Here is a 21,587-nt window from a genome sequence, read left to right on the forward strand (position 1 = left end):
ATGGATCTTGTTAACAAAATTCATATTGCTTTAGATTGAACGAATGAATGGCGATCGAGCTGCGCAAGATCCTAGACGGACTACGCGCTCTCCTTAGCTGCGTGGAAAAGTTCGAAGGGCCTACCCAAGACTACTCCATCCGTTCACGAACCCCTCCCGCGTTAGCTCGCCCATGCTTGGACTCTGCACGATCTCGGAGACGATGAAGAGGCCGACATCCTCGAGATCGACCCCGATGTCGTGGAAGTAGTTGCTCGCACCATCTAACCCGATACTGTCTGGGTTGCTCCTTGGGTCGTCTGTCCTGTCTCAGCCGTATTCTGTAGATAGACTGATGAGGCATTTTGGTACTTACCGCGATATCTGTCGAAGAGCTTGTTGAGATTGGTTTTGGTAGCTGACGAGGGTGGGTGAGCGGTGGAATTGTTCTGGAAGTGTCTGGAACGCCTTTGTCAGCATTTAAAGAAGAAAGCAGTCAATTTGAACGAAGTGCTAAGCGATATGGTCACGAAGCAATCCGGACGGTCACCAACTCAGCCTCGCGAATGTTACGCAGGTTCTCGTGCAGCTGCCGAAACATGCTCTCATCATACGGCACACCGCTTGTGTTGGTAATTGGTGCCGGAGACGGCATGTATGCAGGTAAGACAACTCTTGTGACCGGCAGGCGAGCACGGATATGCCCTTCCCGCGTGGAAGACGGTCCCTGCGCTCCTCGACCTGCTTCGGGCGGCTGGAGATTAGCCGGTGGCATGGATGTATGTGGGTTGCGATTCGATGATTGCACAGCCTGGTATTGTAGCATTTGTGCCGCATAAGGGCTAACGCGTTGAGCTACTGCCTGGGTACCTGCGGTAATCCATGGCCGATTTCCCAGGATGACCCCTGCAGTCGGATGCAGCATCCGTTGGAGGGCTGGGTAGGCTTGCCGTGGCATTGATTGTTGAGGACTGTTGAGCAACGTATACGATGGTATGACTGGGTGCCCGGATGGAGGTGCAGGCGGAGACGGGTGGCTGGGCTGCGGCGGTCCATGAACACTTTGAGCTGCTATGCCTTGAGGGCTGTTTGCTTGTTGCGGTTGACTGGATACTGCCGGAGGCGGTGGCAACGCGAGCGTGTTCATTTGCGGACGAGTCGCTTGATGCTGCCCGCTGGCCCTTGCCTCATCTTCGACTTGGCTGCGCTTTTGTCGCTTTGGTGGCATGGCGAGCTCCTTCCAGAGGCGTGGATGCTGGCTTCGGACCGCTTTTCCGTGGTCGATGACGAGAGGAGCGTATTTGGATGTTGTGAGGATGGGAGCCGCTCTCAGCAGTGCTGATCTCAACATCCGCTCGGTGGAAGCCTTTGTGTGCGTGTGTTTGTTCTGTGGTACTATCGTCTCTTCACCGACGTCCAATGGTCCCAAATCGACTCGTCCGAGGCCGAGGGTTGTGAGTACAACTGGCGTGGAGCGGCGGCAGGACGCGGCAAGTAGAGAGCGGCGTGGAGTTGATTGTCGTAGTGATAATCCGTGGGCAATCTCGTACGTATGGGGAAGGATTGAGACGTGCTATGGATGCGGAGCAAGAGAGTCGACGAACGTACCCATTGATTGCGTTCTGGACGTCCCAGTTATGGGACTTAAGTATCTGAAGAAGTGGGTGTCAGCTTTCGCGCCTGCCTCGCGCTTGTTGTTGGGGGTTGTCGCACGACGGCAGCAGCAAACTACTTCGGCGGAAGCTGGGAAAGGAAGAAGAAAGAGCTACGCACCCTCGCAGCAGATGTTCGATCTAGGCTGGTGAAGCTCACGAACTGTGATATGGCGGCTTTCTGGGTTGAGGTGTAGGCGGGCGGCATGGTGCCGGTTTCGATGCAGCGCCGGAGGAGGGTTGAAGGAGGGTTGAAGGGGCGGGCGGTAAGAGCAGAGGATATAGCAAAGTCAAGGCGAGAGGAAGTGGATGTGAAGGTGTGACAACGGTACGGTACCAGCTAACTTCAATTGACCGCTCGCTCATGCGATGACATGCGGTTCAAGGCTACCAACGATAGGCGATAAGATGCCATCAGATAAGATGACATGTTGACTCCCAGACTACGAGTACCACCACCAGTGCTCGTCTCGCTGTTCTGCGACTTCGGAGGGCTCCAAACGCGTGTTTCGATAGCTAGCACTTGTTGGCTACAAAGTGTTGTAGAACATAAAATTCCACATAAGATGTCCATACCTGTAGCCAAGTCACTATCAGCATCCGGATGTACAGGTACACGCCAGATACGACGCAGCTTTGGCAAAGTCCAGCCTGTGTATGAGTGTTACAACGACAATTAGAATACATAAATGTTTGCAGCCAGATTACCATACGGCATGCCACGAAATTCAGAACGGGTTCTTCCGCGTGCCTTCCGCGGCATTGCATGCCTCCTCCAGCCTATCCAGCTTCTCGACGATCGACTTCTGATTTTCTGTTTGCGCATTAGAACCCTGCCAATCCTGCGAGTCCTGTGAATCCTGTTCAGTCCTTCTCAACCTCTTTCAAGACACCAAGACCACTGTTTGCTATTGGAGTTGTTGTCATCCATTTATTGTCACTCATTCGGATCCCCACATGTTCCCTCGATGTCATAAAGTCGGGGCTGTAGTGGTGGCTTTCGTTATTGCATTTCTTCAATCCGTCATTGCGGTCAAGCTCTTTACCGATGATACTGTCCCTAGCAATCTGGCCATAGAATGTACCAATGCCCTTCTCACCGATGTCAACTGCAGTCCCGCTGTAGCCTCACTACGCAGCCGTTCTTACTATCCAAACACAACTCTCGAAAAAGCATGTACCGCAGAATGCTCAGATTCTTTAGCTACATATCAATCGAATGTGCTTGGCGCTTGTGGGACCGAACAGTATGAATACTACGAGGACACTCCACTACCCGTCGTACTCATCCCTGATCTCCTTCGTTATCATTTCAACCTTACGTGTGTGACGGATGCTGGCCGATTTTGCAATAATGTAGCCGCTGCGTATGCCTTGCAGCTTGATTCGGAAGGTATGTGAACTCCGCTGCGACTAGCTTGCTACATGAGCATGCGCCGTGTATGATTGCCATGCGTACCAATGCATACTAACGGCATTGTACAGAGGGTGACCCTGCTAGCGGGGTCCTCAACAGACACAACGCGACGGATCCATGTGATCTCTGCTTCATCAAAAACCTTCATTTCCAGTCGCAATTGCCTTATCACGATGGGCCGCGACTTCGAACGAGCTCGATGTACGAATCAAAGACCACTAGCTGCGGTGTTACCGACTCCATTGACAGCAACGGACTTGGCCTACTACATGTAATACAATGATGGTACACCGTGTGTTATCAAGGCTGACACCTAGCGCTGGTCCAACGGCAAGCACGGTGCCGTCTTCCACCGCATGCGCCGGTAAATCGTATGAGATCAAGCTAGAAGACGATTGCTACTTAATTTCCACATCACAAGAAATCGGCCCAGAATGGCTGCTGATAGACAATAAACTTGCAGCCTCTTGCGCGGATGTCCCGAGAAGCGGACCCCTCCGTCTAACCAACACATGTAGTGTTTATACTGTCGATACTGTCAAGCAAAACGACACCTGCGAAAGGATTGCAAAGTCTCAGGACATCACGGTACCGCAACTCAAATCATGGAATCCTCTAGGTCATCAAATCCCACCCACTCAGCCTGATAAAGCTGACAACGTTTAACCAGCACATCGATGCAGGCTGCTACAACCTTGGCAGGATGAATGGCACACAGGTCTGTGTGAGCATTCCCAGAAAACCATACATGAGACCTCAAACAACAAGAACCCTAGCGTCTGGCATTCCTGTGACGCCAGCGTCGGTTCCCACAGACGTGGCAAACGGTACAGATATATACTGCGGGCGCTCCTATCAGGCGGAGCTTGGGAACGATTGCAACCTGCTTGTCACCAAGTTCGGCATCGCTCTGGCTGATTTCATATTCCTAAATCCGCAAATCAACGAGAATCGCACAAACCTTCTGGCAGACGACAACTACTGCGTTCAGGCGGTTGGCGACAGTAAGTAAGTACTTTATCCTGACTTTTCTGGCTTACTCACGCGTTCCGTGTAGTCAATACTTACCCTAGTCGTCCCGGGTCGGGCTCAGCGGTCACGTCGTTTACCAGTTTGCGTGAAGATATGGCAACACGTCTTCCTACGGCCACCTATACCACCCCCGTCAAAACGATTACAGCGCTTCCTTTAGCCAGCGATATACGAAGAGACTGCTTTACCTATTTGACGGTGCGTCCTTCCAGGACGATATTTCCGGAACCTAGCTCAAGTCTCAATGCGATTTTGCAGCAAGCGTTCATGGTATCAGCTTGGAGGACTTGGGAACGTGGAACCCTGGTACAGTTTTGTTTTCACTCGGCCTATTGCGGCATTGCAAACTAACGCGCGGTAGTGCTCGGCGACACCAGTTTGCCCAACTGCTCATTTGAACCTAGCTTACAATATTGTGGCAAGTACTACGTGAGCGAGATACCGAGGCGCCCGTAGACACGGTCATACTACCAGACTTCGCTCTCCGAGTAAGCTCACAAGAATACACTCCCACTGCACGCAGCTAGTACCTATTTGTACTGACGGTGACGCTTCCAGGATGGCACCACAACAGATTGTACCGAATATGTCAACGTTGACGCTACCCTAGACTGTACCCAGGTCCTTGATTTCTACGGTCTTACGATCACGCAGTTCTATGAGTGGAACCACGCCGTAGGCCCAGACTGTGCTGGAGTATGGCCCAACTACGCATACTGCGTTCGTACGCCGGGTTTCATTGAGCCGACGACAACCACGAGCGCAGGAGTGACAGCTACCAGCGAGCCGGCCACAACATCATCACATGGGGCCCCAGGACCCACACAGACGGGTACAGCGGATACAGGAACTGCTACGCGCCCTCCCACCATCACTGCAGCCGTGCCCACTAATACCACCTCCGCGTCCATGACCACTTCATCCGCGCCCACAACCACGTCCGAAAATCTGATCCCCTCGCCTGCGCAGCCGAACAACATCGTTGATGGCTGCAACAAGTTCGCCCAGGCCAAACTCGGCCAGTTCTGCTTCAGTTTTGCTGAGGCGAATGGTATCAACACCACAGAACTGTATGCGTTGAACGCGTTGTTCAACAGCGATGGCAGCGGCTGTGAGACGCAGTTCTGGCCGGATTGGTGGTACTGCGTCGGTGTGGGTACTCAGGAGTAGCTCCGCAGGGCCAGAACTAGGGTGGCTTGAGGCAGAAAGCCGGATTATAGGTGTGATATATAGCACGTATGTAGGGTGGACCGTACCTACCATGATTTTCGATGTGTTTCTAGGTGGGCTTTGTGATTTCGTGCTCTCCACCACCGACACTCGTGTCCCCTGTTTGCACCATAGAACCCTAATGTTACGACGTGGCAAAAACAAATCAAGTCTCTCCGCCTTCGTTGCTCATCCCAGCAAAAGGAGGCCCTTCAGTCATACGGAAGCTCCCCCATTTTGCAAATCCCTCCATCTCCCACCCACTCCTCCAATAACGTAGTCACATCCTCCGGGGTCGTCCACCGCAAACCCCGTCCCCACGCGGCCTCCAGTCTCCTCACCGCAGGCTCCTCATCCCTCCCCTTTCCCCAAGGCGGTCTTCCAGGCCCCAGACAGAAGATGTGTAGGCCGGCTCCCTCCCCCGTAGTGGGCAGGTCTGCCTTCAGCCAGTTGAGCTTAGGCATGCGAGATAGCGCTTGCGCAAGGCTTCTAACGAGAGGATCGAAAAGCTCAGGCGCGAGGCGGCTACGGAAGTAGCGGATAGGGGTCTCGCCGCGCCCGACTGCCGCGTGGTAAGCGTGGTACGTATCGTGGACGCGCGAGTTGTCGCTGTCACCAGAGTTGCGCGAGGATACGCTTGTGGTGCTCTGGGAGTCATACGTGTCCGAGTTGTAATGAATGAGGTCCGCATCTGCGGGGTCGCCAGTGAAGAGCCAGTCGCCTGAAGGAGTCGTGCGGTTCAATTCGAGCGCAATAGCTTCAAGGTTCGGGTAAGTGGCCGGCTGAGCGATCGGCGTTTCCCCGGTGGAGAGAATAGGTCCGAAGAGGGATGGCGAAATGGAAATTTCACCAAGCAGCCTGAAGATCTGGAGACTTGGGATCTGGGATATAGCATAGAGGGCTGAGCTGAGGGGATCGTCGGTAGGAGAGAAGTTCGGGGGAATGGCGCTAGGGAACTCGAAGAATTCGTTTTGTGGCACCTCAAAGGGAAAGGATAAGCTGAAAGCCTTGAGCTTCGAGGCCTTGATAGCTAAGAGGGCTTGCGCAAAGTCTGATAAAAAGGTGTAAGCAGTTTCATGGGATACGCAGAAGGCTTTGCGTCTGCGTTACGCCATTCGTGCACAAAGTGAAAGTCTATACTACGATAACGGCTTCAGCTTCGGCTAGAAATGGATGACGAACATACCGTAACGACTCTGATAACGCGGGGGATCCGCTGGGGAAGCGGCATCCTCAAGCTCCCAATCGATCCTTTCTAGAGCTGGGAGCTTCGCGGCAATAGTTGCTACGGCGGCCGCAGCAATGTATCGGGTACCCACACAGGGATGTGGAAAACTGGTGATGCTCTCAACTGATGGTAGCTCTTCCGGCGTCAATAGTGACAGAGAGGAATGCTCAAATCGGTGCCACGTTAGATCGGTCGGTCGGTCTCGCTCCCTAAAGCCCGGATCACTAGGCGAGTAAGCACCTAGTCTTAGAGCAAACAGCCGCGTTCTCACAGCGTTCGAGTTCTCCCAGGAATGCAAGATCTCAAACAAACCAATAAGAGCATCTGTAAATGCTTTATTGTTCGTCTTCTTCTCCTTCTCATTTTCGAACTTAGCGCACCGATCGTCGGAGTAAGCTGGGAGCAAGATATGGAAATTTAGTTTCGCAAGGGCGCCTGCGCGATTGCTGGCGGAAAAGACTATGGCGAAGCGGTCAAGCTCGTCGCTCCGTACATGTGGCGAACAGAATGTGTGCCGTTCAACTGCAAATTGCCATTGTCGTGAGACCGTAAGCGAATTGATAAGATCCAAGGGCTCTAAGTAAGAGATAATAGCGGCAAGAAGTTCGGTTGACAGTCTGTCCATCACTATTAACTTGTAGATAGAGAGTGCACCTCGCGAATAGATCCGCGCTGGTGGAAATCAGCATACGAAGGCTTAGCAGGAACCTTCGGCGCCAACAAAGACACTCGGCTCGGCGTCGAATGCTGACAGGTGCTAGGTCTCGCCGAAAGCACATCAAGCCGCTTGCACCCTGTCTCAAGTATTTCTCCCTTGCTATCACGCTGAAGAGAAGCTTTCTAAGTTCTAGGCTATTAGGGATAAGGATATAGAGATCGACAGCCTTGAACGTGGCGTATTCGTTGCTATTCCAACGTTTCAAGGAATTGGGCAGCTGCACGTGACTTGATTATACAGGCTTTTGGAGACACCGCCGGAGGCCCGGATTAACACGCCTTGCATCGCTTATCAACGACTGCGCCCCTCGATATCGTCACCAGTATTAGTCACCCTCGTGGTCCGGTGATAATCGATTGCCATACTTACTATTCAAGGCTGACGTGAGAGTATCTGAGAGGGTCAAGTTGACATAGCGGTTGCCTAGAGCTCGCCCCACATCGCTACTGTTTCTTAGGGTGAGGAATACAATGCTTGTATCGAGCTGAAGCTAGGGCATTAGATTGGATACGGTCCTTCAGAAATCGGCCCCCGATGCTGTGTCTCCACCGAAGTAAGCTGACAGGCGTTAGTCGCTTAGCTACGTTAACTTATCTGTGCAATGAGCAAAGGGACTCGAAGATGTAACGTTATGGCTTTATTATAGACAGTTTACATCTTGTCTTTTGATGGCTGTTGTTTCTCTGTTCGCTATATCACTCCTATACCTATTCCAACTGTTCCAATCCGTCAAACGAACGTTATATTCTCAACAGCGAACTCGTACTCTACTACTTCGCTTTCACCATGACAGGATATACCGACGTCTCCATGTATGGCGCTACCCCTATGGCGCTTCCGCTGCTTCTTGGTGGGGTGGTGTTTTGGGTGTATTTGGTATATCGCTGGGCCCTCCCTCGCCCAATAGCTGGCATCCCATACAACAAAGACGCAGGCAACAGTATCCTCGGTGATGTCCCCGCAATGGTTAGCCATGTGTCGAGGACCAAGCAAATCTTCACGTGGCTCGCAGCGCAAAACGTCAAGCTTAATTCTCCCGTCGTTCAGGTCTTCTGCCGGCCGTTGGGGAAGCCTTGGGTGGTGATCACAGACTTTAGAGAGAGCCAAGACATCCTCATGCGACGAACCAAGGAGTTCGACAGGTCAGACTTCTTTATCGATATCTTTAGCGGACTTTTGCCTGATCATCACATCTGGTTGAAGACGAACGATACCTTCAAGGCCCACCGGCGGTTGTTGCAGGATCTTATGACCCCTGCCTTCCTGCACCAAGTCGCCGCACCTCACGTCTATTCCGCTGCCATGGACCTGGTCAAGCTCTGGGAAGAGAAGCTGAGATTGACGAAAGAACACCCATTCTCCGCAGCAGTAGATATATATCATGCTGCTCTCGATTCCGTGTGGGGTTTTACCTTCGGCACGGAGTCAGGAGTCAGCACGACCAAGGCTCAGCTCCAACTTGTCTCGTCGCTACAGGCACTCGATCTTCCTGCCGATGTCAGCAAACCAGCCAATGTCCCGAGCGGGCCAAATCCGCCGGCCTTCGACGCAGTCCTGACGCTCACCGAGAGTTTGGAAGTTACTGTGCGGTCGCCGCTGCCACGGCTTCACCACTGGTTCCTGCGACAACTGCCCTACATGCGCAGAGCAAAAGCATGCAAAGACAACATGATAGCCGACGAGCTGGCCAAGGCGGAGAGTCGCCTTACGCACGGAGCCGCAGCAGACCAGGGTGTGAGGTGCGCATTGGATGACGTTTTGCGTAGAGAATTCCTCGCTGCGCAGAAGGAGGGCCGGCCTCCTATGTACAACACGAGGACGATCTATGACGAGGTACTCAATTTTAGCTCCCATACACCTTCATTGCTAGATACGTTGACTAATCGATTGCCAGCTCTTTGGATTCATTCTCGGCGGTCACGAAACCACCTCCACCACCATCACATGGGCTCTAAAGCTCCTCGCGGACAGCCAAGAGGTACAAAAGAAGCTTCGCTCGACCCTCCGCGCCGCTCTCGGCACACCCGCAGTCGGGAATAGAAACCCCTGCATTCAAGAGATTACCAACACACAGATTCCGTACCTCGATGCCGTTATTGAAGAGATCGCCCGCTGCTCCCTCACCGCCTCCGGCAACGCGCGCTGCGCCATGACCGACGCCGAGATCTTGGGTCATCGTATCCCAAAAGGTACTGATGTCTTCCTTATGGGCAATGGGCCTAGCATTTTCTCCGCGCCGTTTGAGATTGATGAGGAGCTAAGGAGCGAGGGAGGTCGGGCCGCAAAGGGCAGGATCGGGTCGTGGGATCCGGAAGATATGGGGTTGTTTAATCCAGAGCGGTGGCTGACAAGCGATGAGGGTGGGAAAGAGATATTCGATGCTACTGCGGGACCACATCTGACTTTTGGACTGGGCCCTAGAGGGTGCTTTGGGCGGAGGCTGGCGTACCTTCAGTTGAGATTGATCTTGGTGTTGATTGTTTGGAATTTTCAGCTGCAGAAGGTGCCGGATGAGCTGGGCGGGTATGACGCTGTTGATAAAGTCACGCATCAGCCACAGCAGTGCTATGTTAGGCTGGAGAAGGCGGAGTAGAGAGGAGTAGGTGTCTTCCGCGTCGCAGAGCCTCTTTGGATCTACAGACACAGTGGTGCATTGCAAGCTCCCGGGAGGTGAGCTACAGCCCGACCGATCTTTGTATTGTTGTCCTTAAGGTTCGCGTTGATACGGCTTCCTTCAATACACTTGATATAAAACGAAGATTTCAAGAAATACTTTGAGCTTTGGCCCTCCGAGAGTTGCAGAGCACGGTGAGACCTCAACGGTGCCGCGCACAGTGAGAAGAGCAATATAGAGAGAGTATATACAAGAAAGCGTGGACAGCCGCTTGGAAGGGTAAAGGAGGGAAAGGGCGGAACGTAAGTAGCGTGCGTATAGGCCGGACCGAGGAAAACTCACTTGCAAGATCTGTTGATCTTTATTGTAAGAGATTAACTTACCTAGCGGTTTCAGTACTGGCTGTCCAGAAACCTCTCAGTTACTTCTTTACAAAACTTCTCTAACCCGGCGCCTCTAAGACCGTGCATGATCGCGTTATCCGGTCTCCACACAGCCCCGACCTCATAGTACACCCGCCTGACTCGGAGATCATCGTCACTCTTGTCTCCCCAATCCGCCGATCGACCAGGCGCGTGATAAGATATATGAAATCTACCTTTCCCACTACCAAGCTCAGAGGTGAGCTTGAAGTGTTCAAGAACCGGCATCTTCTGTACCGCCTTAGCGAGGGCGGCGAGAAGCTGATTGATTGTTGCCGGGTCGCCATGCTCACGGTAGTTTGTGTAGTTGGAATCGCTAGAGTCGTCGCCGATGATGCCCTCAGCCGGATCGTCGTCCTCGTGATCTTCTGGCCGCGGTCCCGTAAAATACCACTCACCAGAAGGCGTCACCATGTTGAACGTTAGGTCCAGTGTCTGCAAGAACGGCCAAATAGGAGCTACAGCCTTTGTCTCGTTGTCAGATGGCCAAAAGAGCGTTGATTCGAGGTGAGCGCTCAACGTGAGGGCCGTGAGACTTTGCGAAAACGTACGCAGGCCTGCACTGAACGGGTCATAGGAGAAACCCGATGGTATGAGAGATGGGCCCGTGAACCGCTGATCGAAAGGAATCTCGTGATAAAAGACGATCTCCGCAGTGGGGCGTTGTCGTAGTCGAGTTAGCTTGAGAGCCTCTACGAACGAGACCCGAGTGTCGCTTCGCACGCTGGCGGGCTGACTGTCGTATTCTCCAAACTCCCAAGATATGTCCCTCAGATTGGGGAGCGATGCTGCAAGATCTGGCCCGATGCTTGGCGCCAGCTTCCGCGAACTGTTGCGTCTGATGTTTAGATATTGCAAGTTCGGCAAGTTCGGTAATAGGCCAGGTTGAAGAAGCCGAAGGAAGGACCTTTCAAATCGACGCTCGAAGATGTCCTTGCCGCGCTTGCGCATTGCGATCTCAAGTTTGAGCTGCGGCTTATTATCCAAGCGTAGGTCCGTGGGCGAAAAAGCGTTTCTATACGGAAGCTCCAGTCGCAGCGCGGTCTGAACACCCTCATTCTCCCACACTTTCAAGATGGAGAAGAGGTTGCAGATGCCCCGAGTGAAGGACTCGTCATTGAGCCGCTTCTCGTCATCTGTTTCCACCCGACCGCATGCCTCCTCCGAGTATTCCGGTAGTAGAATCTTGTAGCTCAGATTGGTCAAATACTTGCGGCGGTTGCCCGTCATAATAGCATGAAAATGACTGAGCTCATCGCTTTTGATTCTCAAGCTGTGGAATGAAATCAGCTCAACTGCCTCCTTCCAGGATCTGGAGAGCGTCGCATAGGGTGGAAACTTTGAAGGCCCTCGGGACTGTTGCTGAAGCACGGGAAGTTGCGATTGTCCCTCGTATCGTTCTAGGTAATACACAATCCTGTTAATTAACTCTTGTGGTAGGTTGTTCATCGCGACATCGGGTGTTACGTAGGCGTTTCTGTAATTACAGCGTAGCGGTACGTACAGTCGAAGTCGGGATAGAAGGATAGGGAAGAAAGAATCTATAAGCCGGCTGCAGGCTTAAGTGTATATTATAGCTAAGGCGCTAGTAGGGGTTCGATCTCTAATCTATATACAAGTAGGGTATTACTATTTTCAGAAGTATTACTTCTAGGCGGAATATATTTTAAAGATTACGAAATAATATTATTAATATACTTAATAAAATAGGTTTTTCTGCTATATATTACGAAGTGAGACTTAGTGAAAATTAGCTTAAGAAAGAGATTTTCCCTATATAGTACTACTACACTTATGTAATTCATTACTATTTTATTAGAAGTCTAATTTATAGTAGTAAATAGTTCTATATAAGAGACGATATAGAATATTAGTACTAAAATATTTATACTCTATATAGCTTATATTATAGTTATAAAACCTATTAATATAAAATCTATTTAGAAAAGTTTTTATATTTACACTATATTAAGATATATTAGAAAGTATATTACTATAAGTAACTTTTATATAGACTTAGAGTAGATATTTATAATATATATTAAGATATTTAGTTAATAAGAGTAGTTAGAGTTAAGTTAGTAAGATAAGATATAGAGTATAGCTAGCCTGCTAACCTAGCCGACAGAAAATCGAGTATTCTACCCCTTATCTTTCGCAAGAAGTGCACTATACTTCTAGTTCCTAGCGGGTTAATTAGCTGCACCACCCCTACTTATAGGTACGTATAGGCCTAGATAAGCGTAATTAAATTACTATAATTCCATCTACCCTAATATAGTGAAAGAAAGTCTTTTCTTTCTTTTTTTTTATATAGTCTAGGCTAAAAGGAATATTATAAGGCTTCTATATATTAACTATATATATTTTTATTAAAAGAATAGAGGCTTTTATATATAATTCTAAATAGCGGGTGCTTATCTATATAGAGTGCGGGTTCTATTTACTACTAAAATAAGACTTCTAGAAGTAATACCTTAGAAACTAACTATATTAAATATTTAGATAATAGCTAAAATCTTTAATTAAACTTTTCTCTACTTATAGACTACTTACGCTAGACGATATCTACTATTTAGCTAAAAAGATTATCTAGGTAATTAATAGGCTTAAGTAGTATAATTGCTTCTATTACTACCTCTACTCTAAAAGGCTTATATAAAGCCTTAAAACTATTAAGAATTATATATTGTAGGTGTATAGCTAGAAGCCTTTAGAGTATAATAAGCTAATCTTATTATAGGCTAAGTATAAGCTCTAGACCTTCTTTATAGAGATATAGTATATTAAATATTTTATAATAGAGAAAGGAGCTATAAAGTCTACTAACTTAAAGTCTACGACGCTAGTAATAGAAGAGGAGGAGTTTTTCTACTAGTAGAATAAGAATCTAAGGTAGATAGAGTATAATATAGCTAAGGAGGCTAATAAGATATATAGTTTTAATAGCTATAAGTCAGTAGTTATACCTTAGCTAAGAAGAACTAGTATTATAGAGTATATTTAAGACCTAAAAAAAATAAAATTTTAGGCTTTAATTACTCTACCTAAGGATAGCGACTAGGAGCTAGAATTAGCTACTATACTAAAGGAAATAGAAGCTATTTTATAAAAAGCTTATAGCTAGTACTTCGATAGGCCGGACTATATATTAATATAGCCTTAATAGGTTATTCTAAACTACTTCTAGTCCTCTAAAGTAGAGCTACTAGGGAAGACTTAGGCCTTTAATCTAGATAAAGAAGCTAGTATACTAGTAGCTTACTTTAGCCTATAGAAGTAACTCTTAGCCTATATATACCGTATAGTTAACCGCAATTACTTTATAATAGAAGAAAGCTAGAAGTAGTAGTATTAGAAGCAAAGTAAGCTAGAGGATATAATCCGTCTTAGTAGTAAGTAGTAGAATGCGTAGAAAGAGATACTATAGGCGGCTAGTATAAATAACGGTCTAGCCTTAAAGAGGGTGTTAAAGACGCTATATATACGGCTTATCTACTATAACTTTAGCGGTAAGTAATACACCTCCCTATTAGTAAGCTTCTGCGTAATACTTAGCGTGAAGCTATTAATATTAGGCTAGATACGGCTAGAAGACTATAGCAGCCACCTATTAGGCTTAATCTAGGTAGTATAGCTACTTATCTTCTACTATAGCGCCAACTAGGAACTAGCGGGCTTAGAGGATGCGCTAAAGCTAATTAAAAAGATCTACAAGAAGTTCCTATAGTAGATAGCTAAGTCTCCTATAGGCGAGATCTTGCGGTGGCGGCTGCTGCTGCTTAGGATCTCTAAGGACGACGTCGGGGCTCACCAAGCGCGCTGGGATGAGGATAAGCAGATCCTAGAGATACATGCGCGAATCCACCCAGCCCACACCCCATTCACTCCGACCTCTGATTCGCTCGCTTATTTCCAGTCTTCAGCCCCCGGCTGCCCCCTTCGTAATCAAGACTTTTATCGCCGGGCTGGCGGGGCGGACCGAGACCTCGGGTATTATAGCTATTCTAGTATCCAAGGCTGAGCTTGTGCTCGTGGCCGTTCCAGTGCCTAAGGCTAAGCTCATGGAAGCCAACCCTGTTGCATATGTGGTAGCCCAAAAACGGTCGTTGGCGCATCAGCTCTGCAGCTTATCTTACTTTGGCCTTAGTCTCAGGATCTCAGTCGCTTGCGGTCATGCTAGGCGCCCGTATGCTAGGCGACTTACTTCGGGCTGCACAGCCACATGTCAAATAATCTCATTATCCTGCCCTTTTAACGTAAGCGACGGTGTGATGCAACAAAACTTTGAAAAAGCCCGAAACACTTCAACTTACTGCGCAATGGACCACAACACTCGCATGACCAAAGCGATAGAGGATTTGCAGTCGCAACAGTCTCCTAAATATGCCGCGGCTGCTAGAGAATGGAAAGTGGACAGATCGACGCTGTGGCGACGATACAAAGGCGAAACAGGCACGATCCAAGAAGCCAACTCCTACGCGCGCCAGAAGCTCACGAACGCGCAGGAAGAGGTGCTTATTGGGCATGTGAACAAGCTTATAGATCGGGGCCTTCCGCCGACACAACAGATGGTTAAAAACATTGTAGAGGAGATTGCAAAGACTAAGCTTGGTGTGCACTGGGTTAGCCGCTTCTACCAGCGACACCGTCAATGCCTCACTAGCGTGTACCTACGGACAATCGATTATAAGCGCAAAGTTGCGGATAACCCGTAGTACTTCCGAGAGTTCTTTAAGATAGTTAGCCTTCTCCTAGCTGCGCTATAGCAGCGTCCAGGCTGCTTTTAAGGTGAGAGACTGACCTATTTTACCTAGCTCCAAGAAAAGATACAACAGTATAACATCAAGCCATCAAACATATACAACTTTGACGAGAAAGGCTTCTTGATCGGCTTGTTAAAGTCTGTAAGGCGTATTGTCGCTCGTGAAGCGCTGGAAAGCGGACGGCTGCTTGGTGCAAGTTAAGATGGGAGCTGGGAGTTTATCACGCTTGTTGCCTCCATTTGCGCCGATGGAACACGCATTCCACCGGCACTTATCTATAAAGGCGAGTCGGGCGACTTGTAGGACTCGTGGCTTGAGGATTTTAATGATGTACAAGACTTGGCATTCTTTGCTAGCTCGGAGAAGGGGTGGAGTAGCGAAGTACTAGGGTTATAGTGGCTGGAGCACGTGTTTGACCGCAACACGAGGCAAAAGGCAGCAAGAGGTCGACGCCTACTTATTGTAGACGGCTATAATAGTCATCTGAACCTCCGCTTCATCGACTACGCGGATCGCAACCGAATCCTTCTCGCTGTTCTCCCGCTACACTCGACTCACAGGCTGCAACCTCTCGATGTAGGCCTGTTTGCACCTCTGGCGACATACTACGCGTAAGAAGCAGATGCTTTCCTCACAAGCAGCCATGGCCTTACTCGTATAGCAAAGCGGCAGTTCTGGAAGCTGTTTCGCGAAGCATGGAAACGCGCATTCACGGAAGAAAACATCAAAAGCGCTTGGGAAGCGACGGGGATACAGCCGTTCAATCCCGAGCGCGTGATTGCCACAATCACGCAATAGAGCACCACACCCGAGCCGCAACAAGTGAGGACACCAAGGTCAGCACGCTCCATACGCCGTATGTTTAACCAACTGCAAAAAGAGGGCCATGTTACCGCAGGGGCGTCGCCTCTACTTCGCGCAGGCGAGAAGCTAGCCACCGAGAATGAGATCCTACGCCATGAGATACAAGGCTTACGGAAGGCAATAATGGAAGAGAAGAAGAAGCGTAAGCGAGGAAAAGCGATGGGCTTGCTTGAAAAGGGCGAGAATGCTGGCCAGCCGTTGTTTTTCAGTCCTTCAAGGGTTGGGCGAGCTCGCCAGCAAGCAGCAGAGGAAGTAGAGGCGGAGCGTCAACGCAAGCAAGCTATACAAGATCGGAAGCTTTAATCGGCTAGGGCACGGGCAGAAAAAGCGCGTGAGAAAGAGGAGAGGAAGGTAGCGCGTGTAGCGGCACGCGATGCAGCAAAAGAAGAGCGGGCTCGTAAAAAGGCCGAACAAGCAGCGGCAAAAGCAGCGTAACAAGCAGCCAAGCTTGCATAAGCTGTGAAAGAGCGTCAAGAGGTTAGTATAGGGCAGCAGCATAGCATAGCAGCGAAAGAAGCGAAAGAAACCGCTGCGAAGTCTAAGAAGAGGCGCTTGGTAGAGGAGGAGCCGGTTGCACCTCGAAAGAGGCCTTGCGCAAAGCTTCCAGCACATGGCAGTGAGCAAGAAGCAGGCGTTTCGAGAATCACGCTAGGTTCTCTAGAGCCTGAACCTTATAGCGAAGTAGTTTCTAAGGTGAACCCTTCTCGTTCTGCTCCACGCCAGCAAGATGCAGGCTGGACACTGGTTTTGTAGAGGTCACGCTCCGGGCGTAAGATAAAGCTTCCCACACGCTATTAATCATGTATATAGTTGATAGATTGCTTCCGCTGGCGCTATTATATATTATTACTAGGTTTGAAGCCTATGTAGTGACTAGTTGCATTGTTGTGTTGGTTACTGTGCGCTGCGCGAGTTTTGGCGTTTTGTTGCATCACACCGTCTGTTGCATCACACCGTCGCTTACGTTAATCGTCGAGTAGGTAGATGAGGCTCGACGCACTGGATACAAGTACTTCAGCCGCTCGAAAATAATGGCCAAGACGTCCAATTTAATGCCTCAGTAATCCAAAATCGCGGTGTATAGCATACTCACTGCTTTTGTAGGAAGGCTCCACGCTCAACGCTGCAAGCTGTCGCATAAAGCTAGACTTCCGGTTCTCGTAGGCGAATCGACACAGCGCAATTGGCTGCAGTTTCGGGTCTTGAAACTGTTGCAGCCACAACACTAGGTCCATCACTGGAAAGTGGATGAAGTCAGCCATCTCAACTCTGAGGGAAACAGTGAGTACTCTGGACTGGGAAGAGGGCTTTCCAGACCTACCGCCATCTGGTTCTCTTCCAACAAGATTCCTAGAGCATTTTCTGAGCAGCGGACGCAGATGGTGCCCGTATTTCTTGATTCGTGGGGTCGCAAAGCCTATACACTCTTCGGCTATACTCTCCGCGTCTCTTTTCAGCGCTGCTGGAGTGGTTGAAATACGCTTCAGCTTTACTAAAAGGAATTCCAGGAAAGGAACAACTTTCTTAGCTGGGCAGGTATTTACGGCGACCCAGAAGACATAGCGTTGCGGCGTGGACTGCAGTCCGATGGCGGTGACAGTATCGCCGCCTTTGTCATAATCGCACACGTATGCACAGCTGATGAGGCACTCTTTGGGGGTAGGAAAGCCGTTGTCCTGACAGTCTGTGCCGCAGTTGATAAAGTGGTTGTCCTTATAGTCTAGACATTCCGTAAGTCCCTTAGTATCGACACAGCTATCGGTACTTGGCCGAACGGGAACATTTGCGATACTCAAAGCTAATAAACTGCTTAGCATTAGCACGAATAGTAAGAAAGACATCTTTAAGATTGACAAAAGTGTAATAGAGAGAAAGAGGCTCGTTATCATAGATAAACATGTAGATATTTTAGAGTAAAACAGCAATCGTGATCGCTGCTAGAACGCAATGTCTTTAATTAATCAAGCATATCGCATTCCTAAACGCTTCACCCCTTTTAAGCCTAAGTATGCCTTGCGTGGCGCTTAGCGATCAGCTATCACGGCTAGCGTGCTGCAAGGCACTAATATACGACAATAGCACAAGGAATAAAACCATTAGTATATACGATCGATCCTAATGCGGCGATAAAGTCGGCGACACAAGTTGATGAGCCCTCTTCTAGCTCAGCAGGTTAACCAAAGTAGCCGGTGAGACGGGGAGCTCAAGTCGCTTAAGAGGTCAGCATTCAGGGTAAAGCGGCTTAGCAGATAACTTTCTCGTATTTAAGCTTGGCTTTCAGCCATCTTTGCACAAAAACAAGCTCGATTTAGATTGTCAAGCTCTATCGGAGATTTGTAAACGCCACCAGGGGTAAGCTTGCTCGAAAGATCTAATAAGCTGAAAGGACTATGCTTTCTAAAATGCCATACATCGTCTCTCGCCCTTCTAGTACATTATAATATACATAACACTACACTCGGGTATTTAAAGTTCCTGCGGTTCCTTAGCAAGTAGTACACACTATAAATAGGGTGTGGCCCTCCCAAGTCAGATGCTCTATTTAATAGTTAAGGCTCGAGCCGCGCGTAGGTAGTCGTGCTATTATAGGTTAAAGTGGAATAATGCGAATCATCTGCTATTTCCATCCGGAACTAGTCATTCCAAGTGAAGGCGTTTCCGGCTATAAAAGAGGCTAAGGCATCATCGCTCCCTAAAAGACTGTTAGTGCCCACGATAAAGAGCTGCTAGGGTTAGTATTCTAACCACCAGCTTAGAAAGGTTTAATAGCGCACTCACCGCCAACGGCAGCGTAAAGACTAAAAAGCTTTCCCTATCTACATAATTGCGTTGCTTAGCCTAATACAGCAGCTCTTTCGCCACCTATCCGCAAGCGAATCCGTACACGTAGCTTAGTAGGATTTAGTAACACCAAGTCTTATAGAACCACATGCTAATAGCTTTTCCTGCGGTATACCCATGCGAACCCTTCCTAATATAAGTAATCAGATACATCGGAAGAAACAAGAAGGGGTATCTAAGATTATCATTTACTCCCAACTTAGCAATAACAATCCTTTATAGCGCTTTTGGAATATGCTTGTCGGCAAATCTCTCTTTCAGGATGGAGTTCGACAGGATCGGGTCTGTTAGTGTGACACATGCTCCGACAGCCAAGGCGTACAAGAAAGTCAGATTTGGCATCATTGCCCAGACTAGCATGCTAGTGATGAGCCACATCACAATCATTCCAGGGCCTAGAAGGTAGGCCAGGCTTTTCCATTCTCTTCTTAGATGTCTTTCCAGTAGTTGTATGCCGGCAATCACTAATTGAACCCCTAGTACGAGTCGGCAGAAGTATGAATTGACTTGATCCAAGTTTTCTTCATTATCAAGTGAATACTCCTTGGGTCGTACCCACTTCGCCGCGGGCCCAAGCAGCACCCCTGCAAGAAGTGATATCACTAAAAGATATCCATTTTAGTAACGTATTTCACAAGCGAGTCGGACACCCAAGCGAACCGGACACTCCCTCCACTAAAACGCGTCCATCGTGACAACACCCTACAATGCCACCCAGCCGTCGATGTAATGACCATAATAAGCTGGCAGAGAGTTATTAGCTATTCAATCGATCAAACATAAACAAATCAGGTCGTACCGAGCCGCCGATAGCGCGTACGACGTCCCTAAATCCACCCTTAACGATAGGGCTCAAGATGGCAGTGGCAGATGGAAAGAGCGACGCTGGCACCTCAGCACGAACAAAGAGGTAGTGGACGCCGAACTGTACGCAATTGCAGAGGCGCTAAAACCGGGGCGGGGATGGCGATTTCGGCTAGAGACACGCGTCATCATCTTCACCGACTCCTAGGCAGCGCTCTAGCGGATCATAAAAGGCGTGAGTAGCGAAGCAGGAAAATAGCTTATACGGAGGCTCGTAGAGCGCACGGAGAACATACGACGAGCTGGTGGATAGGTGACCCTTTGCTGGGTACCAGCGCATAGTGGAATTAAGGGTAACTAGCGAGTAGACGAAGCAGCGAGAAGCGCCGCGGGTTAGGTTAGAATAATACCGCAGAGCGATAGGCTCACAACGCTGGCGTATATAAGCAAACGCTGCGCCGAGAAGGCCTAGCGAAGCGCGGACGAGTGGTTTAGGTAGTGGTAGAGAGCGGAGTATAAGGATGAGTAAAGGCCTAACCGCATAGCCATAAAAGCGTCGAAGCCCCTTGCGACCCGCTTCTACCAGCTTCTACTAGCTGAAGCTGGGCACTCCGCCCAGTGCGGTGTATCTCCGTAGGCTGAAGCTTCGGGATAACGACACATGCTGGGACTGTGGGAGAATGAGGATGACGGTTAAGCACTCGATGCGTGACTGCTCGCGGTGGAAGGAGGAAAGGAAGGTGATGTGGCAGGAAATTAAGGCAGTAGGAAGCGTAGCGATGGAAAGGAGCCGGCTAAAAGACGTCTTCGCGGACTACAAGACGACACCAGCGATTCTGAAGTTCCTTACCAATATAGGGGTAGGCCGGAGACAGCGAGCGGATAAAGAAGAGGCTAGGAATAGAGAGGAGGACAAGATTAGAGGGTGGGTGGAAGAGGAGGAAGGCGGAGCGGAGGAGGGCGAGCATGATGAGTGGACGCAGAATAGAGGCTTAAAGCCGGAGAAGGTAAGGAGCAGGGAGCAGGGAACCGCATACGGTAAGAGGCAAGAATATAGGCTTTAGAACATACACTTTACTGTCATAGGCGACAACGCCTAATTAGCTGGGACAGGTACAGCTGAATACAGAATGATTAAAATAAATAAAAATAAAAGTAGTGCCAAGACCGTGTGTGCACGGGCCACATGAATCGCCCTACCAGCCTAAGTGATAGAGTTATCACTAGTTTTGGCGGGGAATGCTAAGAGCTTGGCAATTAACAACAATTTTTAAAACGGGAGTGACTAAGGTCGTAAAAGTATAATTGCACTAGCGACATTTGACGATTTGGCTTATTTCCCTTTCAGGAATCTTCACACTTCTAAATAGTACTATCACCTGCCGACGCTGCCCTCTAAAAGTAGCGGCTAGGCCCGCCGTTATTAGGATTAGGAATGTAACCGAGACCTAGCACAATAATAGCTAACCACGTTTGATTCAAGAACTGTATTTAAGATGAACGTCTATGATTCTAACTTTAGGCTTAAGGATAGATAGAGTCTAGTGGACGCCATCCCGTCCATTATGTTGACTACTTATCCCGAGCGTTACAATTTGGCGCTCACTTCTCTCACTCTGAAATATGCCGTTAGTATACACGTCATAGTCCCCCTCTAATGCCCATCGCTTTTAGTATAAGAATCCTCATCGCTAAATATAGCCTTCTCCTTACCAGAAAAGGTGTAGACGGCCCCGTGTTATGCCACCTTATAGATGTTATTGCTATATCGCACATAAGCTACGCCAAGCTCCGTAGCAAGATTTGCCGCGAGTTGTGACTATGTTTCGCTAAGGACTTTGATGTGGCAGTCGCGCATTTTCGGTCCGTTTCGGCTCGTGTGGCTTCCGTGCCAGCTGTGAAACACAGGAACAAGATCCGCCATCTAAAGAGCTAAAGACTATGGGTGGAACTAGGTTATTAGGAGAATATGTGTAGACTCTATAGGTTCCTGTCTAGCGTCTTAAGAGATATTATGAGGTGACTTTAACACATTAACTTT

At 49.0% G+C, this 21,587-nt stretch overlaps 6 protein-coding genes across 6 annotated transcripts; 3 read left to right on the forward strand and 3 right to left on the reverse strand.

Moving 5' to 3' along the window:
- Positions 1–120: 120 nt before the first annotated feature.
- Positions 121–937, reverse strand: W97_09166 (uncharacterized protein; the record flags this gene model as incomplete). The annotated part of the gene is made up of 3 exons (XM_007787029.1): positions 121–299; positions 356–438; positions 534–937. The coding sequence occupies 3 exons, from the start codon at positions 935–937 to the stop codon at positions 121–123; spliced, it is 666 nt and encodes a 221-aa protein (XP_007785219.1).
- A 2,859-nt stretch (positions 938–3,796) lies between these two features.
- On the forward strand, positions 3,797–5,250 carry W97_09167 (uncharacterized protein; the record flags this gene model as incomplete). The annotated part of the gene is made up of 3 exons (XM_007787030.1): positions 3,797–4,052; positions 4,504–4,568; positions 4,639–5,250. The coding sequence occupies 3 exons, from the start codon at positions 3,797–3,799 to the stop codon at positions 5,248–5,250; spliced, it is 933 nt and encodes a 310-aa protein (XP_007785220.1).
- Positions 5,251–5,501: 251 nt separating this feature from the next.
- Positions 5,502–7,142, reverse strand: W97_09168 (uncharacterized protein; the record flags this gene model as incomplete). Its single annotated transcript, XM_007787031.1, has 2 exons — positions 5,502–6,340; positions 6,476–7,142. 2 exons carry the CDS (start codon positions 7,140–7,142, stop codon positions 5,502–5,504), a joined length of 1,506 nt encoding a protein of 501 aa, XP_007785221.1.
- Positions 7,143–8,021: 879 nt separating this feature from the next.
- W97_09169 (uncharacterized protein) lies at positions 8,022–9,828 on the forward strand (the record flags this gene model as incomplete). Its single annotated transcript, XM_007787032.1, has 2 exons — positions 8,022–9,068; positions 9,130–9,828. The coding sequence occupies 2 exons, from the start codon at positions 8,022–8,024 to the stop codon at positions 9,826–9,828; spliced, it is 1,746 nt and encodes a 581-aa protein (XP_007785222.1).
- A 413-nt stretch (positions 9,829–10,241) lies between these two features.
- Positions 10,242–11,501, reverse strand: W97_09170 (uncharacterized protein; the record flags this gene model as incomplete). The annotated part of the gene is made up of 1 exon (XM_007787033.1): positions 10,242–11,501. The coding sequence occupies one exon, from the start codon at positions 11,499–11,501 to the stop codon at positions 10,242–10,244; it is 1,260 nt and encodes a 419-aa protein (XP_007785223.1).
- Positions 11,502–20,325: 8,824 nt separating this feature from the next.
- W97_09171 (uncharacterized protein) lies at positions 20,326–20,646 on the forward strand (the record flags this gene model as incomplete). Its single annotated transcript, XM_007787034.1, has 2 exons — positions 20,326–20,584; positions 20,633–20,646. 2 exons carry the CDS (start codon positions 20,326–20,328, stop codon positions 20,644–20,646), a joined length of 273 nt encoding a protein of 90 aa, XP_007785224.1.
- Between the last annotated feature and the right edge of the window lie 941 nt (positions 20,647–21,587).

This window comes from Coniosporium apollinis (assembly GCF_000281105.1).
Source record: "Coniosporium apollinis CBS 100218 chromosome Unknown supercont1.87, whole genome shotgun sequence".
Taxonomy (NCBI): Eukaryota; Fungi; Ascomycota; class Dothideomycetes; genus Coniosporium; species Coniosporium apollinis.